This window comes from Scardinius erythrophthalmus (genome assembly GCF_964197995.2).
Source record: "Scardinius erythrophthalmus genome assembly, chromosome: 18".
Classification (NCBI taxonomy): domain Eukaryota; kingdom Metazoa; phylum Chordata; class Actinopteri; order Cypriniformes; family Leuciscidae; genus Scardinius; species Scardinius erythrophthalmus.
The window spans coordinates 33,004,775-33,022,108 of record NC_138238.1 but is presented as its reverse complement, the minus strand read 5'-3'; the positions used below and the strand labels follow the sequence as shown (position 1 = coordinate 33,022,108).

At 41.1% G+C, this 17,334-nt stretch overlaps 1 protein-coding gene across 4 annotated transcripts in view; it reads right to left on the bottom strand.

Moving 5' to 3' along the window:
- Positions 1-17,334, bottom strand: part of ank3b (ankyrin 3b) — a 181,803-nt gene that overhangs the window by 39,736 nt on the left and 124,733 nt on the right. For 3 of the 4 annotated variants that reach the window (XM_081393524.1, XM_081393526.1, XM_081393525.1), the window contains exons 16-23: positions 11,430-11,528; positions 7,129-7,326; positions 6,735-6,833; positions 4,894-4,992; positions 4,645-4,743; positions 4,277-4,372; positions 3,324-3,396; positions 3,162-3,221 (exon numbers count right to left, since the gene is read on the bottom strand). In XM_081393524.1, the coding sequence (XP_081249650.1) occupies positions 3,162-3,221; positions 3,324-3,396; positions 4,277-4,372; positions 4,645-4,743; positions 4,894-4,992; positions 6,735-6,833; positions 7,129-7,326; positions 11,430-11,528 (823 nt within the window). Of the gene's footprint in view, positions 1-3,161; positions 3,222-3,323; positions 3,397-4,276; positions 4,373-4,644; positions 4,744-4,893; positions 4,993-6,734; positions 6,834-7,128; positions 7,327-10,287; positions 10,387-11,429; positions 11,529-17,334 lie in introns of all 4 variants that reach the window. The other variant, XM_081393523.1, reaches the window with a different exon arrangement.

Sequence of the window (17,334 nt, the reverse complement as noted above, 5' to 3'; positions counted from 1 at the left end):
AGTGGCCCAGAATAAACATCATTTTTTTTCTGTCATGTAATTTGTTTGCGTCAAAAATCGTAATTGGGCCACATAGAACTACGTTGTGAATGCAGGTTATGAGAGAGAGATTGTGGCGACAGCACCCCCCCCCCCCTTCTGCTAATCACCCTGGCAACCACCTCCCCCCAAAATCAGCCCCATGGAACTGCAACATTCACTCTCTTTCATACACACACACACACACACTGATATTTACACAATTTAATTGTGAAATGTCCTAAACAAAAACCCAGTCTGTGCAGCCTCTTGCACAATAAAACGGTTCACTAGCAGCCTCAACACTACAAGTTTTTACAGGTCAGTAAAAACATTTTTAACAAGCTGTGACTGAAAATAACACTTACTTTTACCTAATGTAGATTAATATTAAATATTACAAACTCAAACTAATCCTTAAAAATCAGGTTTTAGTAAACTTCTGATGACAGTTTTGTAAGTAAACTCATACATGCACACACAAACATATCATTTCTCACACTTCAGCTTTAAAACTTTCATGTTGTGTGGCTTTGGACAGCGTGATCAAATCAGAAATAGCAGTTTGTGAAAAACAAGGTCTCTTACGCTTAATAGCCAAATCCATCCTTCATCTTCACACCAGCTTTAAAAATATTTACAGATCCTCTTTGTCCTTTTTCACTACCAGAAGCCACACTTCCTCAATCCGGTAAACTCCACACAGCACGATTATTTCCACATGTTCACTATGGCCCTGTCCACAGAGTCTGAAACGATCCAGTTGCTTCTTTCTGAGCGCATGTTCACACACACACACACACACATACACACACCCCTCTGCCGTAGCCTGACAGGACGTTCAAACGGTGAGGGGCTGGCGTGAGCCTGATCCGTGTGAGGTCATCACGGGAGCGAGGTAACACTCGAGGCAGTTTCAGAGCGAGTGTGGCAATGGGATCTCGGCATTCCTCATGCCTCAGGAGCCCCCAGCTGGGGTGGGACACAATAGATGTGGAAGGGTGGCGTATTTCTATGGTAATTTGTGCTGGTGCTGAGGTGCTCTCTGTAATCAGACCCTGTACAACTGAGGGATCACAAAAGAGCCCTTCTACAGGCAGCAGAACAAATAGTAAAAAAGGAGGGAGACCAAAAAAAAAAAAAAAAAACCCTGCCTGCCACCTGACCACGGCCCCCTGGGAACAGCGTTCTTGAGCTGCCAGAGTTCAAACTCCAGGAACTCAAAATCCTGTTCCATATGGGAATCAGGGAACACATTGCGACACCTGTTTATAATCCCAACCGTGTAAACATGTTATTCCAGAATACAATTTAGAGATTTCAGATAAATGCAGATCAGCATTGAATGGTATTTCAAACTAATTTGATCTAGTTTGAACTCTTATGTCATTTTATACTCTTACAGATTGCAAGCAAAAGCCAACAAGCATTACCAGGGTAGTCTGATTCACAAACAAATGATTCTTTTAATGAATCAGTCAAAAAGAATCAAAAATAAATCTGCAATTGAGCCGTTAAAGTTGGCATGAAAGGTAAGTTGCAAACTTATTATAAATTTAGGGCAGGACTTGATTTTGTCCATCAGGAATTGTTTGCAATTGGTTGTAGCAATTGTCATTTGCTAATTGCTCTGAAGAACAGGTTGAGGGGAGAGGTTCTTTTTTGTTACTTTAAGAGAACAATGTTGAGGATTTAGGGTCAACTATTCTCATTACTATCTGCAGTTGATCCATTGAGAACTGATTAGATCATGGGAAGCGGGCATTCCATACCAGAATGTAGAATACACAAGAAAATGTGTATTAAGAATGTGAATTGGGTCCATTTTGACAGATGAAAGCATGTGCTAAATGAATAAATGTAAATGTAAACATTGGCTTTAAATGCAAGTTACCCGGGATGTTTGCCTGGGATCTGAGTTTTTGAGCACTGCACATCACGACCGGATAATCAGTGCTGAGCTCTTCCACTCTGCCAAAGGGAGCGAGAGAGAATCAGATGGAAAAAGCGAGCAGCGTCAGCAATGTCAAAAGGGTTTTATGCCAACCAGACGTTTGCATTCAGCTGCCAATTGGTGATGTGAGCAGAATTGATTCATTCATTTTTGTCAGTCCAAGATATTGTAAAATAGACATTTTTATACAGGAACTGAACGTCAGAATGTTGAGAGTATATTCATATGAAGTGTTTATTTAGGGTACAGAGGTGTAATATGTAAATAAGAAGTCATGCGAGTTATGTCAGTTATGCCCCGGGAGTATGCAGGAATATAAGTTTACAGAAACTAAACACCATGCTTCAGTCTCTGCAGCGCACACACACACACACACACACACACACACACACACACACACACACACACGTTTTATGGTGACTTTCCATAGACATAATGATTTTTATACTGTACAAACTGCATATTCTATCCCCTTACACTAAACCTACCCATCAGAGAAACCTTTCTGCATTTTTACATTTAAAAAAAAACTTGATTTTTAAGCTGTTTTCCTCATGGGGAGCAAAAAGTGTCCCCACAAGGACAAGGATTTCAGGTATTGCTATCTTTGTAGGGACATTTTGTCCCCATAATGTAGGGTTTACCAGCCCCCAAAAGCTATATATATATATAAAAGCAGGGATAAAAATGCTTTCATAACCATCACGTTACAGTATCAAATAAATGGATACACAAAATTGTCATTCATGGCACTGACTGGCAAACATCTATTCAATCCTTTTAGCTTACACTGAAGCTCTATGGGTTTTGACTGCAAAACAGAAATGGACCGAGCCAAACAAACTTCTGTCCAATTATCTCACAGCCAAGACTTTTGAAGAAAACAATTCTGTCCATAGAGGCTGGAATTACTAAGAGAGTATGTGTGAAATTGTAATTATATATAGAGATGTTAAACAGAATAGCAAAACCAAGACTTAATATATGCAAGCCAATGGAGATTTGCATATTGAGGAATTTCATATTCATAAAGAGTAGCCTAGCAACTAGTACAAAGCCATATTCAACAGCCATGGAGTGAAAAGAGTCTATAACACAAAAAAGACTTAAGAAGATCTGGTTAGTTGGAAAATGTGAAAAAAGAAAAAGGCAGGTGCTACAAGAACAAACCACACAAAATTAGAGATACCTTCTTCAACATCTGAAATATAGTCCTCATTGAGCATTTCAGGCACATTGGCTCTACGGACTGTGTAATTTAAATAAAAAATGTTAGAAATAATATGTAAATGGCCAAAAATAAACTTTACATGAAAACAGACCACTATCATATGAAAACTTTTCTTTTTACCTTCATCATCTGACATGTCCAAAACCTCGTTCATTGTTTCTGGAACATTCATTTTATGTTTCTCCGTCACTGTCTGCAAACAAAAAAGAAGCAATTGTGGAAGTGGCTTAATTTTGCACTGTGTCAAATATACTTAAAGCATGTATTCTATTATTGCCATTATTTTATTATAAGTGAAAATAGCATATTTTCTTAACGATATATGCTATTTACTCTAAGTGAAAATAGCAGCATTTTCTTTGCAATAAGTGTAAAAAGTGATTAGATGCTATTTTTACTTTTAAATAGTGGCAGATACTATTTGCACCTCAGTCTTGTTGTACATTAAACGGTATGCAATAATAACATATTGTAAATTATTATATTTATTAAAATGATTAAATAGATGCTGCCTTATTGGGACAATAAAGCCCACCCTACACCAACCCCTAACCCTGACCGGTAAACACTTTATTATTAAACATGTTAGACACTTTATTTCCACTTTTCGAATATTTTCTTCATTTTTATTGAAAATAAATGCCTTTCTGATATAATATGTGATGAGAAAAGGGAGTAGAGCGAGTTCGACAAAAGGCGGATTAGAACTCGGGACAAAACTTTCTGCCACGCGCCTTACCCCTACACTATTGCTACTGTTGACAATCCAACGTTTTCCGTACTTTTGTCTGGGCCAACCAGACGTCAGTGGGTGGAGTTAGTGTAAATAGCCTCTGCCAACCAGACAGGCTATTAGCTCTTAGTGTAAATTGACATGCCGTTTATCATTTGTATATATGTAGCATTCTTTTTTTGTCTGTGACACTATCACAGCAGACCTGCAACCCACTTTTATGCTGAGATCCACCAGTTGAAAACCTCTGCACTAAAGCACTGTTACACCCGGTGTACAGTATCCTGCCGAATAGCTGTATTTATATATCTAAAATATGTTATGACACAAAGTCCCTCACCACAGTAGTGTGCGTCTCCTCTGTCACGACTTTGAGCGTGTCAACCACAGAGATGTAACCCAGGCGCCTGGCAATAGCTAAGGCCGTGTTGCCATTCTGTAGGTTCAAGAAAAGGCAAAATCAGTGCAGAGATCATCAATGTAAAAATAAACTAGAACATTACATTTTCTTAAGTAAAAAAGTCTGAAAATTTTAAATATTCCCTGAAAATGCCAGGAAGTCTATAGGATTTTTCCCTCTTATTTCACAGTGCACCAGGCAAAAATCAGTCTGATTGCTTAGAAAAATAACAGCAAACTTCTCCGTATATATTTTTTTTAGGCATCTTGTTTTGAAGAGGTGCATGAATTCAGACTTGTGACACTCACCACTGTCAGCTCATTAGGAGAGGCTCCGTGCTGCAGCAGAAGGTTAATGATGTGTGTGTGACCCTGCTGAGCGGCCTGATGAAGAGGTGTGTATCCATTCTGAACATGAGAGGATTTGAGAGAGAAACTGAGAGATTAAAACTTTTCCACCAGTAATTAGAAAAGACAGTTCTGTAACAAGAGTAAAAGATAAAGAAATGCAGTTACTCAGCCTCACACACTGCTTTCTCTGAACATTATTTCAATAACCTTAGTTTTGGCGTTGACTTTAGCCTGGTTCTTCAGGAGGAAGTGGACCATCTTCACATTGCCATAGTGACAGGCGACGTGCAGGGGTGTGTATGCCATCTGAACCAGAACACAGAGACACACATTACTCAGACTTCTGTTTCCAGTCAAGCACATGAATTTTTCACACATAAAAAGGGTCATGATGTATTCAAAGGATGCTCTTACATGTCTAAAAACAGAGTCACACTTAACCTAATTTTTTAGAGGTATAGGGCCCTATTTTAACGATCTAAGCGCATGGTCTAAAGCGCATGGTGTAAGTACAATTAGGGCGTGTCTGAATCCACTTTTGCCGATGGGAAAAATGGTCGGTGCTCCTGGCGCATGGTCCAAAAGGGTTGTCCCTATTCTCTTAATGAGTAACGGGTGTTTTGGGCGTAACGTGCAATAAACCAATCAGAGTTTATCTCCTATTCTCTTTAAAAGTCAGTTGCGCTCGTGCCATGGCGGATTGGCTATTTACATGGTGGAATTCACACTCGCGAAAGCAGACCATCTACGGGACAAGCCGGATTCCACCATATCTTTATATACACAATAATAATCTTTTACATTGTAATCCTTTTATTTGTAATATTTGGCATGTTTGTGTGCTGCTGCGCATCCTTGTGTGTGTAATAAGCAGTGTACGCACATTGTGGACCCGCCTATAGGCTCATATTACTAATGTGCCCTTTAAATAACAAAAAAACTGTTTTTAAAATCAAAATTGTAGTTGCCGCAAAATAGCAACGCGCCAACAATGTGCCCAAACACACCTCGTTTTCAGACCAGCAGCCTATGGGAGCACAGACAGGCGCAAATGCATTTGCTATTTAAACAACGTGGCGCAGGACATGAAAATGATAACTGCGTTGGGCTGAAACTAGCAAAAAACATTTGCAAAAACATCCGCATTGCACCAGATGTATAATAGGACCCATAGAGATTTAGTTATTAATCTTGGATAGGTTTGACAACTTTGACCACATAAATATACACAGTAGTATCCAGTTCAATCCAATTGGATGTTCTATAAAGCTTGTCTGTATAACTAGGAGGGCGGGGTAATAATACTACTAATAAGCACTTGTTCTTTATCATTGCTCTGCATCATTCCCTGTGCTGAGAGTGTGTTTTCTGTGGGTCATTGTGCTGTTGAGTATTGATCTGTGTGCTGCTGTGTGTCTCACACTCTCTCAACATCTGAGAGCCGCACTGAACGACCTTGAGCCGGGGCCGTTCGATGTTTATACACGAGTGACCAATGAGGGGACTGGCTAGACATAGTATGTGGATGTATGTGTATGTGTGGATGTATATCTACCTATCTGTCAGTCCCCACAAGGACAGTAAGATCCCCACAAGGTAAATGTATTAATAAACATACTAAATTATGCTCATTGGAAAATGTAAAAATGCTAAAAGGTTTCTGTGAGTGGTAGGTTTAGGGGATAGAAAATACAGTTTGTACAGTATGAAAATCATTATGTACGTATATTGAGAGTTTCCACAAAGACAGCGAAACCTAACATGTGTGTGGTTCAAGTATTCCCTACATTGTGGGGACAAAACATTCCAGAAATGTTTGATGGACAAAACATTCCAGAAATGTTTGATCTTGTGGGGACATTTTTGGTCCAGCTTACGAATCACACTAAATGGTGTTTTTTGAGAAACATGTTTTCTATGGGGGTTGTGTTTAGGGATAGGATTAGGGTTAGGGCATAGAATATACAGTTTTTGTGCAGTACAAATATTATTGTCTCGATGGAAAGTCCCCATGAAACATGGAAACTCAACATGTGTGTGTCCAATACCTTAGTCTCTGGGTCCACTGTGGCACCATGATTAACCAGCACTTCTGAAACATTGACCTTGTCCTCTTGAGCCGCCAGGTGAAGAGGGGTCAGTCCACTCTGACATAAATATTCATCAACCAATTTAGTGACATAACTGCACAGATATGACACATCACACAGAAATTAATCATCCATCAGTGTAGGTCATTCTAACGGAGCTTATAATAAAAGTAAATAAGGTCAATTTGGATTTGATGTTGACTTTATTAGTATAATGAGGTCATATGGATATTTTCCTGTTACAAACTCCACTCACCCAAAACCAAATTGGAAGATAAGAAAAAAAATTATAATACTGTTGGATATGCTCTTTGTGGAATAGCGTCATAAAGTAACTGAGCTGATTTTTCACCTTGTTTCCCAGATTGACGGCGGCTTCACGGGCGAGCAGGAGCGTGACCATGTCAACGTTGCCCTCCTGGGCTGCCAGGTGGAGTGGACTGATCCCCTGGCGGGTCGCAGCATTGGTATCAGCTCCGTACTCAAGCAGCGTGGTCGCTATCTCCATCTGGTTCTTCTTGGCAGCTATGTGCAGAGGAGTATAGCCGTTCTGGGAGGGAAAGCAAGTGAAGGAGGTCATAATAAAAGGATTTCTATGAGCATCCAGGCAAAAATCTAAATAACAACAATAACAAGCGGGAGCTTGTCCTAGATCACTATTTACTCTCAATACCCCTTGAACTTTTCAACAGTGAAAACAGTATGGAGGATTGATATTAGACACTGAAAGTACAGAAATTTATATATCATGTTATAGTAACTCTGTCTAAAAACAGAGACTCTACTAATTGCAATTAAAGCCATACTCTATATTTTTCAACATTGTTGCTTTAATGATTGCTAGTTAAATTTGGAAAATGTTAAACTCACATCAGACTCTTTGACAACTGGGTATTTTTCCACAGGAAACCAAATCATATCTTCATCAATGCTTTCTGAGAATTGTCTACTCTGAAATGTGCTATACAATTAAATTTGACTTAACTTGACTTGAAAGGTAAACCATTTAATTGTACAACAATGATGTGCTGGACCTACATTTCTCATGTTGCCTTGTGGCACAGCACTTTAACTGGGCGATATTTCGATTAATCACAATATATTCACAAAAAATATGCAATATTAAACTAAGTAACATCTATTCACACCTCTGATTCAAATATTAATTTGCATCATCCCTTAATGTTAAAGGAAATCCCATGCGAGGCATTTTTCTACATTACAAAATGAAAATAAAAATATATAAGTACAGTATAACTTCAAACTAAGTATAGAAGTACTGAGGAAAACATTTTTAACTAGATTTTACTGTATTTTTTGCTCGTCCAGCCCTACAGCACTAAGCCACATGCTGCCAAACCACTATAACCACACTAAAACCTTAGATTTATGACATTTTCAAAACAGGAACATGTTGACAGCAGCGCTTTGCTTCTAACCTCACAGATTAAGAGTGGAACGATGGCTGAAAGGTGGATAAAAGCAGTCTGAAGCTAGTCGAACTGAGCATAAGAAAAAAAAAATCTTGTTTCTCAACAGCTAGCGAATATTGAGGTGTCAGCCAGTGAGGTCAATGGAGAGCGGTCCTATCCAAAACTGTGAGTCAGTTAGTGTTCTCCACATGCCAGGTCTGGCTGCTGTTCGTTGTGAGGGAACAAAGGCAGTATCTGGGTCACTGTATTTGTTTAGGGGTTTACACTGAACCGTTTCAGGGTGGACAAAACAACACAAACCGTTTAAAAGCATAAAGGCATGTACTCTCTATTCAAGCTCATACAAAAACTGTGGAAATGTTTTTTGTTTGTTTGTGAATTAAGACTATGAGAGAACTGGTTCATTAAACTTTCAGATCTCTAAGCTCCGTTCCAAAAGCGGCATATGTAGACAATATTGTTTGACATCATAGGCTTATTTCCAGCTGTTCAAAAAAAATATATATTATGTTGCTTCTAAAGAAACTTGTTTTGATTCTGACGAAGCTGAATCACATATATAAATCTAAGTCTAAGTCAAATATTGATAAAAATATGACAATTTACCCAATACTTGTGCTATTTTTATACTCTTACGAGTGTCACGTCATTAGCTTAGCAACATGCTAACATCAGTCCCTACAGAGTGCAAGAGTGCCCATCTACTTTTTCAAGGACGTTTGTTCTGGAAGTATTTTTTCCATTCATTTCTCCCATTTTTTTTTAAGTCTTCATTAAAGTGTTATAAGCCATGAACCAAGCTACATTATTTAAAAAATGTAGGAAGACAGACTGGATGATGGACAGAACTAAAGAGCTCTTATGGCACATTTTGCTTGCCTCTGATTGGTGGAATATTAGGTGCATTACATTATGGGTAATGTAGTTTTTCACCAAAAAATTGGCTGTTAAACTATTTTTTTTAAAATAAGTTGAAAAAATAATGTGGACTGACGGCTTCAACAGAAGCAAATACCATCCATTAACAACCTCACATTAGAGCGGTCTTTAAGGGTTTATAAGTTATCGTTCAAAATCAATTCCTCTATGGAGAAAACAAATGTAAAGAAGTTTTTATTTCCAGAACCCAACTGTTGCAGCATGATAATTTAAGTGACAAGGACTCCTATGTTGATAGTCCAAATCAGTCACTTGCGAAGTTTCCTTCCTTAGAAGGCCTAGTTGCCTATATAGGCAGTAGACAGCAAGTCAGCTAGGTTTTAGAACAAAGCCTACATTTTCATTGATAAATCCAGGCCTCGTTTTGCCATCAATGGTATTTTCGACAAAATTATTTTATGCTTGATGTATACATGATGCTTTGAGTTTGCAGTAATTTACTGCACAGTTCTCAGAAGGGACCAGAAGACCATAGAGAAATCATATGACAAACCCTAGAAGCACTTTTTTTCAGGACTGCTAATTATTAAAGGCATAATACACATTCATTAAAGAAATAATTCAAGTTCTGTCATCATTCATCCGTCTTCTTGTCATTCCAAACCTGCATGACTTTATTCTGTGGAACACAAAACAAAGATGTTTTGAAGAACGGTCACGCTGCTCTTTTCCATAGAATGAAAAGATTTGGCGACCAATGACTTTCAACCTCCACAAAGACTTTGTGTTTTTTAAAGAAATAAAGTCGTATTGGTTTTCTGATCCTGATTTGAGGATGAATAAATGATGACAGAACTTTTATTTTTAGGTGAACTATCCCTGAGCAATCTATCAAAACAGCATCAACCACAGAAGTACACAGTTTTCAAGAACAACTTCTTTTCAAAGCAATAAAAATCTTACCATCCTCTGAGGTTACAGTGGGTGGACTAGAAGTGAAATGGCAAAAATTGATCAAGAATGTAGGGTGGAGGTGGTTTTGTGTGAGCATGTGTGCAGCCGTTTGGTCTGCGGCCATATTTCTTCATCACTTGTGTGTGTGTTTGTGTGTGCGCATGTGGTTGCGTTTGGATGAGATTGGTGTCTGCTAGTTGAGATATTGTGATCAGTACACAGATGCGGTAAGGGTTTCCTGATACCTTTGCTGCTGCGTGTGGGGACGCTCCTTGGTCCAACAGGAGGAGGGCCACTTTCTGGTTATCGTAGTGTGCAGCAACATGCAGTGGTGTTAGTCCACTCTAAAGACACACACACATAGATAGACAGCTATTATTGGCTGTGAGCTCAAAGTTGGGGTGTGTGAAACAGCTGCTGTTATAAATCAATCAGCTTTTAGCTTTAGAGAGTAAATTTAGCCAGTGCACATTAGCGAATGAAATCTCTGACATGTCTGGAAAATGATAGTATGTATCCTGATAGCATATAAACGCCTCTCCAATGTGTGTTTTCATCTGGAAGATGTCGTTTTAAAGCATTTACAAGCTGTCAGAAGCAGATTTATAAAACAGAATAAAAGTGAATATGGCACTTCCAGATGATCTCTGCAAAGCAAGCATGCTTACTGGGTAATAGAACTGTATAACATTTAACATTACAGTGACTTTATTTTTAATGATAATTGAGCTGTGTACTGTATTTATAAGCAACTACACAAAATATTACCCATTGATTTTGTGTTTTCATTCGCTTCCATTTATACACATGCAAATGCATGAGAGTTGGAATGAGAGTTTACTTTAAGTGTGAAGCAAAAACTATATGATAATTAACAAACATTTATGAGTGCACATCTGTTTGTCTTTGAAGCACAAATATTATGTCATATGCCAGCATATGTTAGCATGCTGTTACTTCTTTGAATTATATATAATTGTTTGTTTGCCGAGTTGGAAAACAGATGTAATCATTTTTAGACATTACACAAAGAAAGAATTCAAATGTGTCCCATATTCAAGTCTCTCACCCAAAATCCCTCCTTTCAACAGATGCTTAAAAAGGAAAATCAATGCTTAATTTCTTACCGTGGTCATGTTACCACACCAGAAACTGAAGGATGACATAAACTCAGAACATAAATCCTGTACATCAGGAATGGGCATCTGTCCTGCAGAGTTTAGCTCCAACCCTGATAAAATCTCACCTGCTTGTAGCTTTCTAGCAATCCTGAAGAGCTAAACTCTGCAGGACAGTGGCCTTCCAGCACCAAAGATTCCCATCCCTGTAGCACATTAAAGGTAGTAATCGACAACCTATTACCATTAGTGCAAATAGACAGTTTTACCTTTCCAGCTGCGTCAGGCGGCGCTCGCTTCTGTAGCAGTAAGTTAGCAACTTCAATCTTCCCGTATTTGGCTGCAACATGCAGGGGAGTGAATCCCTTCTGCAAAGAAAAATAATTCATACATAGAAATAAAGAAAAAATGATCAACTGGGATACAGAGACAAGTCATTTAGTGTGGCATGCAACTGCAGTGTGGCAAAACTGGTCAGTTTTGGGGTGGGGTTTATAGACTGCAACTGACATTGGGAAATAAACTGATCTGTGTTGCACAAGTTTCCTTTTGTTAAGTAATACAAAAGTATATACTAGCCCTTCCGTCCAGCTAGAGATGAGGTATGTACAGTATACAGTAGAAGTTGAGTTTTCAGGTGAAAAAAAGTATTTTTGGAGATTTAAGCACGTTTATGCCACAATCAAACTGTAATGCGGGGAAAATACTGTAATAAATGAATGAAAATCGACCTTTTTTAAAATCAATATATATATATATATATATATATATATATATATATATATATATATATATATATATATATATATATATATATATAATGATATTTATTATATATCTAAATTATTAAAAAATATATTTTCATATATACTGTATATATATATATATATATATATATATATATATATATATATATGTATAGTAATTTCTTTCTTACTTTCTTAATTTCTTATTTATAAATGAAATATGACCAGTTTTAAAAAGATGGAATATTTCACTCTAATTTACATTATGGAACCAAAACTAAACAAAACTGATTGTATTGTAACCCTTTTTCTCCTTTATAATCAATTGCCTAAATTTAGTGACATAATGTTTATTTTATAACCTCAGCCTCAACTGGGAAATGTGTAGGTTTAGTTGATCTGGAGATTGACATTTTCCCTTGACTCATTGAAGGCCAGCATTCCATATGCCTCACTAAATCAATCATGAACAATAATTAGAGACACAGGACAAACATATCCAATGACAGCTGTGTTATCGGAGGGAAACTCTGCTCTGCTGTGAATGGAGTCGCGGAATACACCATGAATTCATTCTCCTACCTCAGCACATTCTCACACTGTAACACTTGGCAGCTGCTCAGTGATGTTTGTCTAGTATTTTATGTCTATCACAATCACACAGCGGGACACCGGGGGAATCTTTTATTTCTACAGCTAAAACAAAGCTGCTGATAGTCGTTGTGGTCAAAGATACAGGTTGAGTTTTATTGGGTGTAAACAAACTAAAAACTTCTTTTAACTTTCTCTTCTGGAAAACAGACTAAAAAATATTGGCTCATTTTGCATCTATTGTTTTGTCCAATGACAAAAAATAATATATATATATATATATATATATATATATATATATATATATATATATATATATATATATATATATATATATATATATACAGGATATATATATATATATATATATATATATATATATATATATATATATATATATATATATATATATATTTTTTTTTTTTTTTTTTTTTTGGTTTAAAGTTTTTTTTTTTTCAATGTAATGTCCCCCAGCTGTTTATAAAATAAAGGGTTGCCCCACCCAAACTTCCTGTTTCAATAGGAAATATATCAACACAGCAAAGGCACTCGCAAAGCCATTTCATGTGGTCTTTTTTTATGCTATATTGCATCATTTATTATAAATATCCGTACACATAATTTTTTTCTTGTCTTGTGACCTCATAATCTTAAATTAAATTCACTTCCCCTATATCTTGCAGCAACATCTCTTCTCTAATAGCCTCCCTCGTGCCAGTAAACACGTCACATGAGAAGACAGCAAAAGCAAACACCAACTATTCAACCATCCAATCAATTCCAGATGGACAAAATCAAGTCCCGCCCTACATTTTTTCTAGTTCAAGAAGCTATTTCACTCCAATAGATGTCACAATAGGGAAGAAACGACTATCGCATCTTCCATTTCATTGCGACTTTAAGGTAAAACCTGTGTATAATATTTCCTGCAGGAACATTTCTGTATCATGAGCGCTGTGTGTCTTAACTAGAGAGAAGAGATGGCTTGTTATCCATGTAATTAATAGAGGTTTCCAAATATGTTTCAGTATGAGTATAGGTGAGTACCTATCTACAGACCTTTACACACATCCCTGAGAAATGTGGAAAGGAAAGCCCTGTGCTCAATAACAATCAGTACAAACACCAAAATACTAATACATCGCACATGCAGCAATTCCAAATGATCCTAAACATCATCAGATGTTCCACATAATGGACATGATGTCAAATATCATGTTGTAATGTATTCCATGTAATGAAATATAACACAGCAATAATACTGCTAGCAAAATCCTCCATCAGCATATGGCAGGTTTGTGAGCTATCATGATAGATGAAGTTCCTTTCTTTGATGTGCAAGAGTTGCAAACTCATCACTGGCTTTATTATGGTCAGCTAAAATACTCAAGAAGGAGATGTAAAGCATTTTATATAAAAAACGTTTAGTAAACAGTGTAACGTTGCTGGCTGAATGATAGGAGGAAGCAGGATCCACATGCAGCAAACTTTATTTAATAAATCTAAAACTAGACAAACTCAGACTCGGGAAACAACACAGGAACCAAACAGCCAACATACAAAGAACTCACAAGGACTGAGACTAGACACAAAGCTTAAATACATGGGCAAACAAGCTAAACAAGATAACAAGGGGGCGTAGTTAATCTGAAACACCTGGGGAGACTAATAAACAAGAAAGACTACAAAGGACTACAAAACAAGGCACAGAACAGGAAATAACAAAAATGCACACCAGACAAGGGAAACACAGGACAGGAATCATGACATAGCCCCCCACTTAAGGAGCAGATTCCAGATGCTCCTCAGGAAATAGTTCAGGAGGGTGGTGGAGCGGAGGCGGACCCGGGGGACGGGATGGAGGGCCAGGCCCGTGGAACGGCAGAGGGCCTGGAGACTGTGGCAGAACAGGAGGCCAGGGCGGATCAGGTTGTGCAGGCGACCAGGCGGAGCAGGCTGTGCAGGCGGCCAGGGCGGAGCGGACCCCTCAGGCAACCAGGGCGGAGCAGACGACCGAGGTGGAGCGGACCCCTCGGGCGACCAAGGCGGAGACGACCCCTCGGGCGGCCAGGGAGGAGACGACCCCTCGGGCGGCCAGGGAGGAGACGACCCCTCGGGCGGCCAGGGAGGAGACGACCCCTCGGGCGGCCAGGGAGGAGACGACCCCTCGGGCGGCCAGGGAGGAGACGACCCCTCGGGCGGCCAGGGAGGAGACGACCCCTCGGGCGGCCAGGGAGGAGACGACCCCTCGGGCGGCCAGGGAGGAGACGACCCCTCGGGCGGCCAGGGAGGAGACGACCCCTCGGGCGGCCAGGGAGGAGACGACCCCTCGGGCGGCCAGGGAGGAGACGACCCCTCGGGCGGCCAGGGAGGAGACGACCCCTCGGGCGGCCAGGGAGGAGACGACCCCTCGGGCGGCCAGGGAGGAGCAGACGACCGAGGTGGAGCGGACCCCTCGGGCGACCAAGGCGGAGACGACCCCTCGGGCGACCAGGGCGGAGACGACCCCTCGGGCGGCCAGGGAGGAGACGACCCCTCGGGCGACCAGGGCGGAGACGACCCCTCGGGCGGCCAGGGAGGAGACGACCCCTCGGGCGGCCAGGGAGGAGACGACCCCTCGGGCGGCCAGGGAGGAGACGACCCCTCGGGCGGCCAGGGAGGAGACGACCCCTCGGGCGGCCAGGGAGGAGACGACCCCTCGGGCGGCCAGGGAGGAGACGACCCCTCGGGCGGCCAGGGAGGAGACGACCCCTCGGGCGGCCAGGGAGGAGACGACCCCTCGGGCGGCCAGGGAGGAGACGACCCCTCGGGCGGCCAGGGAGGAGACGACCCCTCGGGCGGCCAGGGAGGAGACGACCCCTCGGGCGGCCAGGGAGGAGACGACCCCTCGGGCGGCCAGGGAGGAGACGACCCCTCGGGCGGCCAGGGAGGAGACGACCCCTCGGGCGGCCAGGGAGGAGACGACCCCTCGGGCGGCCAGGGAGGAGACGACCCCTCGGGCGGCCAGGGAGGAGACGACCCCTCGGGCGGCCAGGGAGGAGACGACCTTTCGGGCGGCCACGGCGGAGAAGACCCCTCGGGCGGCCACGGCGGTGAAGGCTTATTGCCCCCCCCCAAAATTTTCTTGGGGAGGTTAACGGACTTAGGCGCCGGGTAGAAGGAGCCCAGTGGCGAAGGCGTGTCAGGGCTGGATGAGACAGGTGGTGAAGGCAGGTCAGGGCTGGACGAGGTCTGCGACGAGGGCAGGTCAGGTCAGGACTGGACAGGACCAGCGATGAAGAGGGCTCTGAGCTGGGCAGGACCAGCGGTGAAGAGGGCTCTGAGCTGGGCAGGACCAGCGGCGAAGAGGGCTCTGAGCTGGGCAGGACCAGTGGCGAAGAGGGCTCTGAGCTGGGCAGGACCAGCGGCGAAGGAGACTCTGAGCTGGGCAGGACCAGCGGCGAAGGAGACTCTGAGCTGGCGTGAAGTGCAGGCTCGGCTGGACTGGCGTGAAGCTCTGGATCAGCAGAAGTGACGTGAACAGTCTCTGGATCAGCAGAAGCGACGTGAACAGTCTCTGGATCAGCAGAAGCGACGTGAACAGTCTCTGGATCAACTGACGCGACGTGAACAGTCTCTGGCTGGACAGGCTCAGGCTGGATTGGTTCAGGCTCAGGGGGTACTGTGAGCTTGTGGGGTTCTTCAACTACCAAGCCCACAGTAAATGATGAACCGCCAAGGAGAATAGCCAGGTTGATATACCCCTCTAGGGTCCACTCGGCATTATCATCCGGCATCATCAGAGCGATCTCCTCATCTAGCCCACTCCAAAATATGTCCATGAGCTGAGAGTCCTCTAATGATGCTAAATGACAACAAGTCAAAAAGTCCCTAGCATACCTCTCGATAGGCTGGCCATCCTGGAACAGAGAGGATAGCCAACTACTAAGAGCTCCGTTGCTTACAACTGCTGGATCCATTTTGTGGTGAGTTCTTCTGTAACGTTGCTGGCTGAATGATAGGAGGAAGCAGGATCCACATGCAGCAAACTTTATTTAATAAATCTAAAACTAGACAAACTCAGACTCGGGAAACAACACAGGAACCAAACAGCCAACATACAAAAATAAGAACTCACAAGGACTGAGACTAGACACAAAGCTTAAATACATGGGCAAACAAGCTAAACAAGATAACAAGGGGGCGTGGTTAATCTGAAACACCTGGGGAGACTAATAAACAAGAAAGACTACAAAGGACTACAAAACAAGGCACAGAACAGGAAATAACAAAAATGCACACCAGACAAGGGAAACACAGGACAGGAATCATGACAAACAGAAAAACGCTGATTTACGCTCAAGCCACAATTTAACACTGCAGTGAGATTTGCTATATTTTGATTGACAGTTTTTTGAGATTCATTTTTATTTTTAATACATTTGCAACGATTTCAAACAAACATTTTTCACGTTGTCATTATGGGGTATTGTTTGTAGAGTTTTGAGGAAAATAATGAATTTAATCCATTTTGGAATGAGGCTGTAACATAACAAAATGTGAATATTTTCCAGATGCACTATGTATTCAAATGACATTTTCACAATTCCTTTCACTTTATCAAACAACAGAGGTTTAATGTGTAAATTAAAACGTTGATGAAAAATGTTAGAATATTCCTTTAAAAACATTTTTTTTGATAAACTGTATTAAAATTGTCATTATTATTACTTTGAGAAGTACATTCTACTGTACAATAGACCTTATTCAGAGCAGCGCCATGACAGGTATGAGAGCGAGGTTGTGAGGGACAGACTTATTGTGTTTTCAATGGTATCCGCTGTAAAAGCTGTATAAA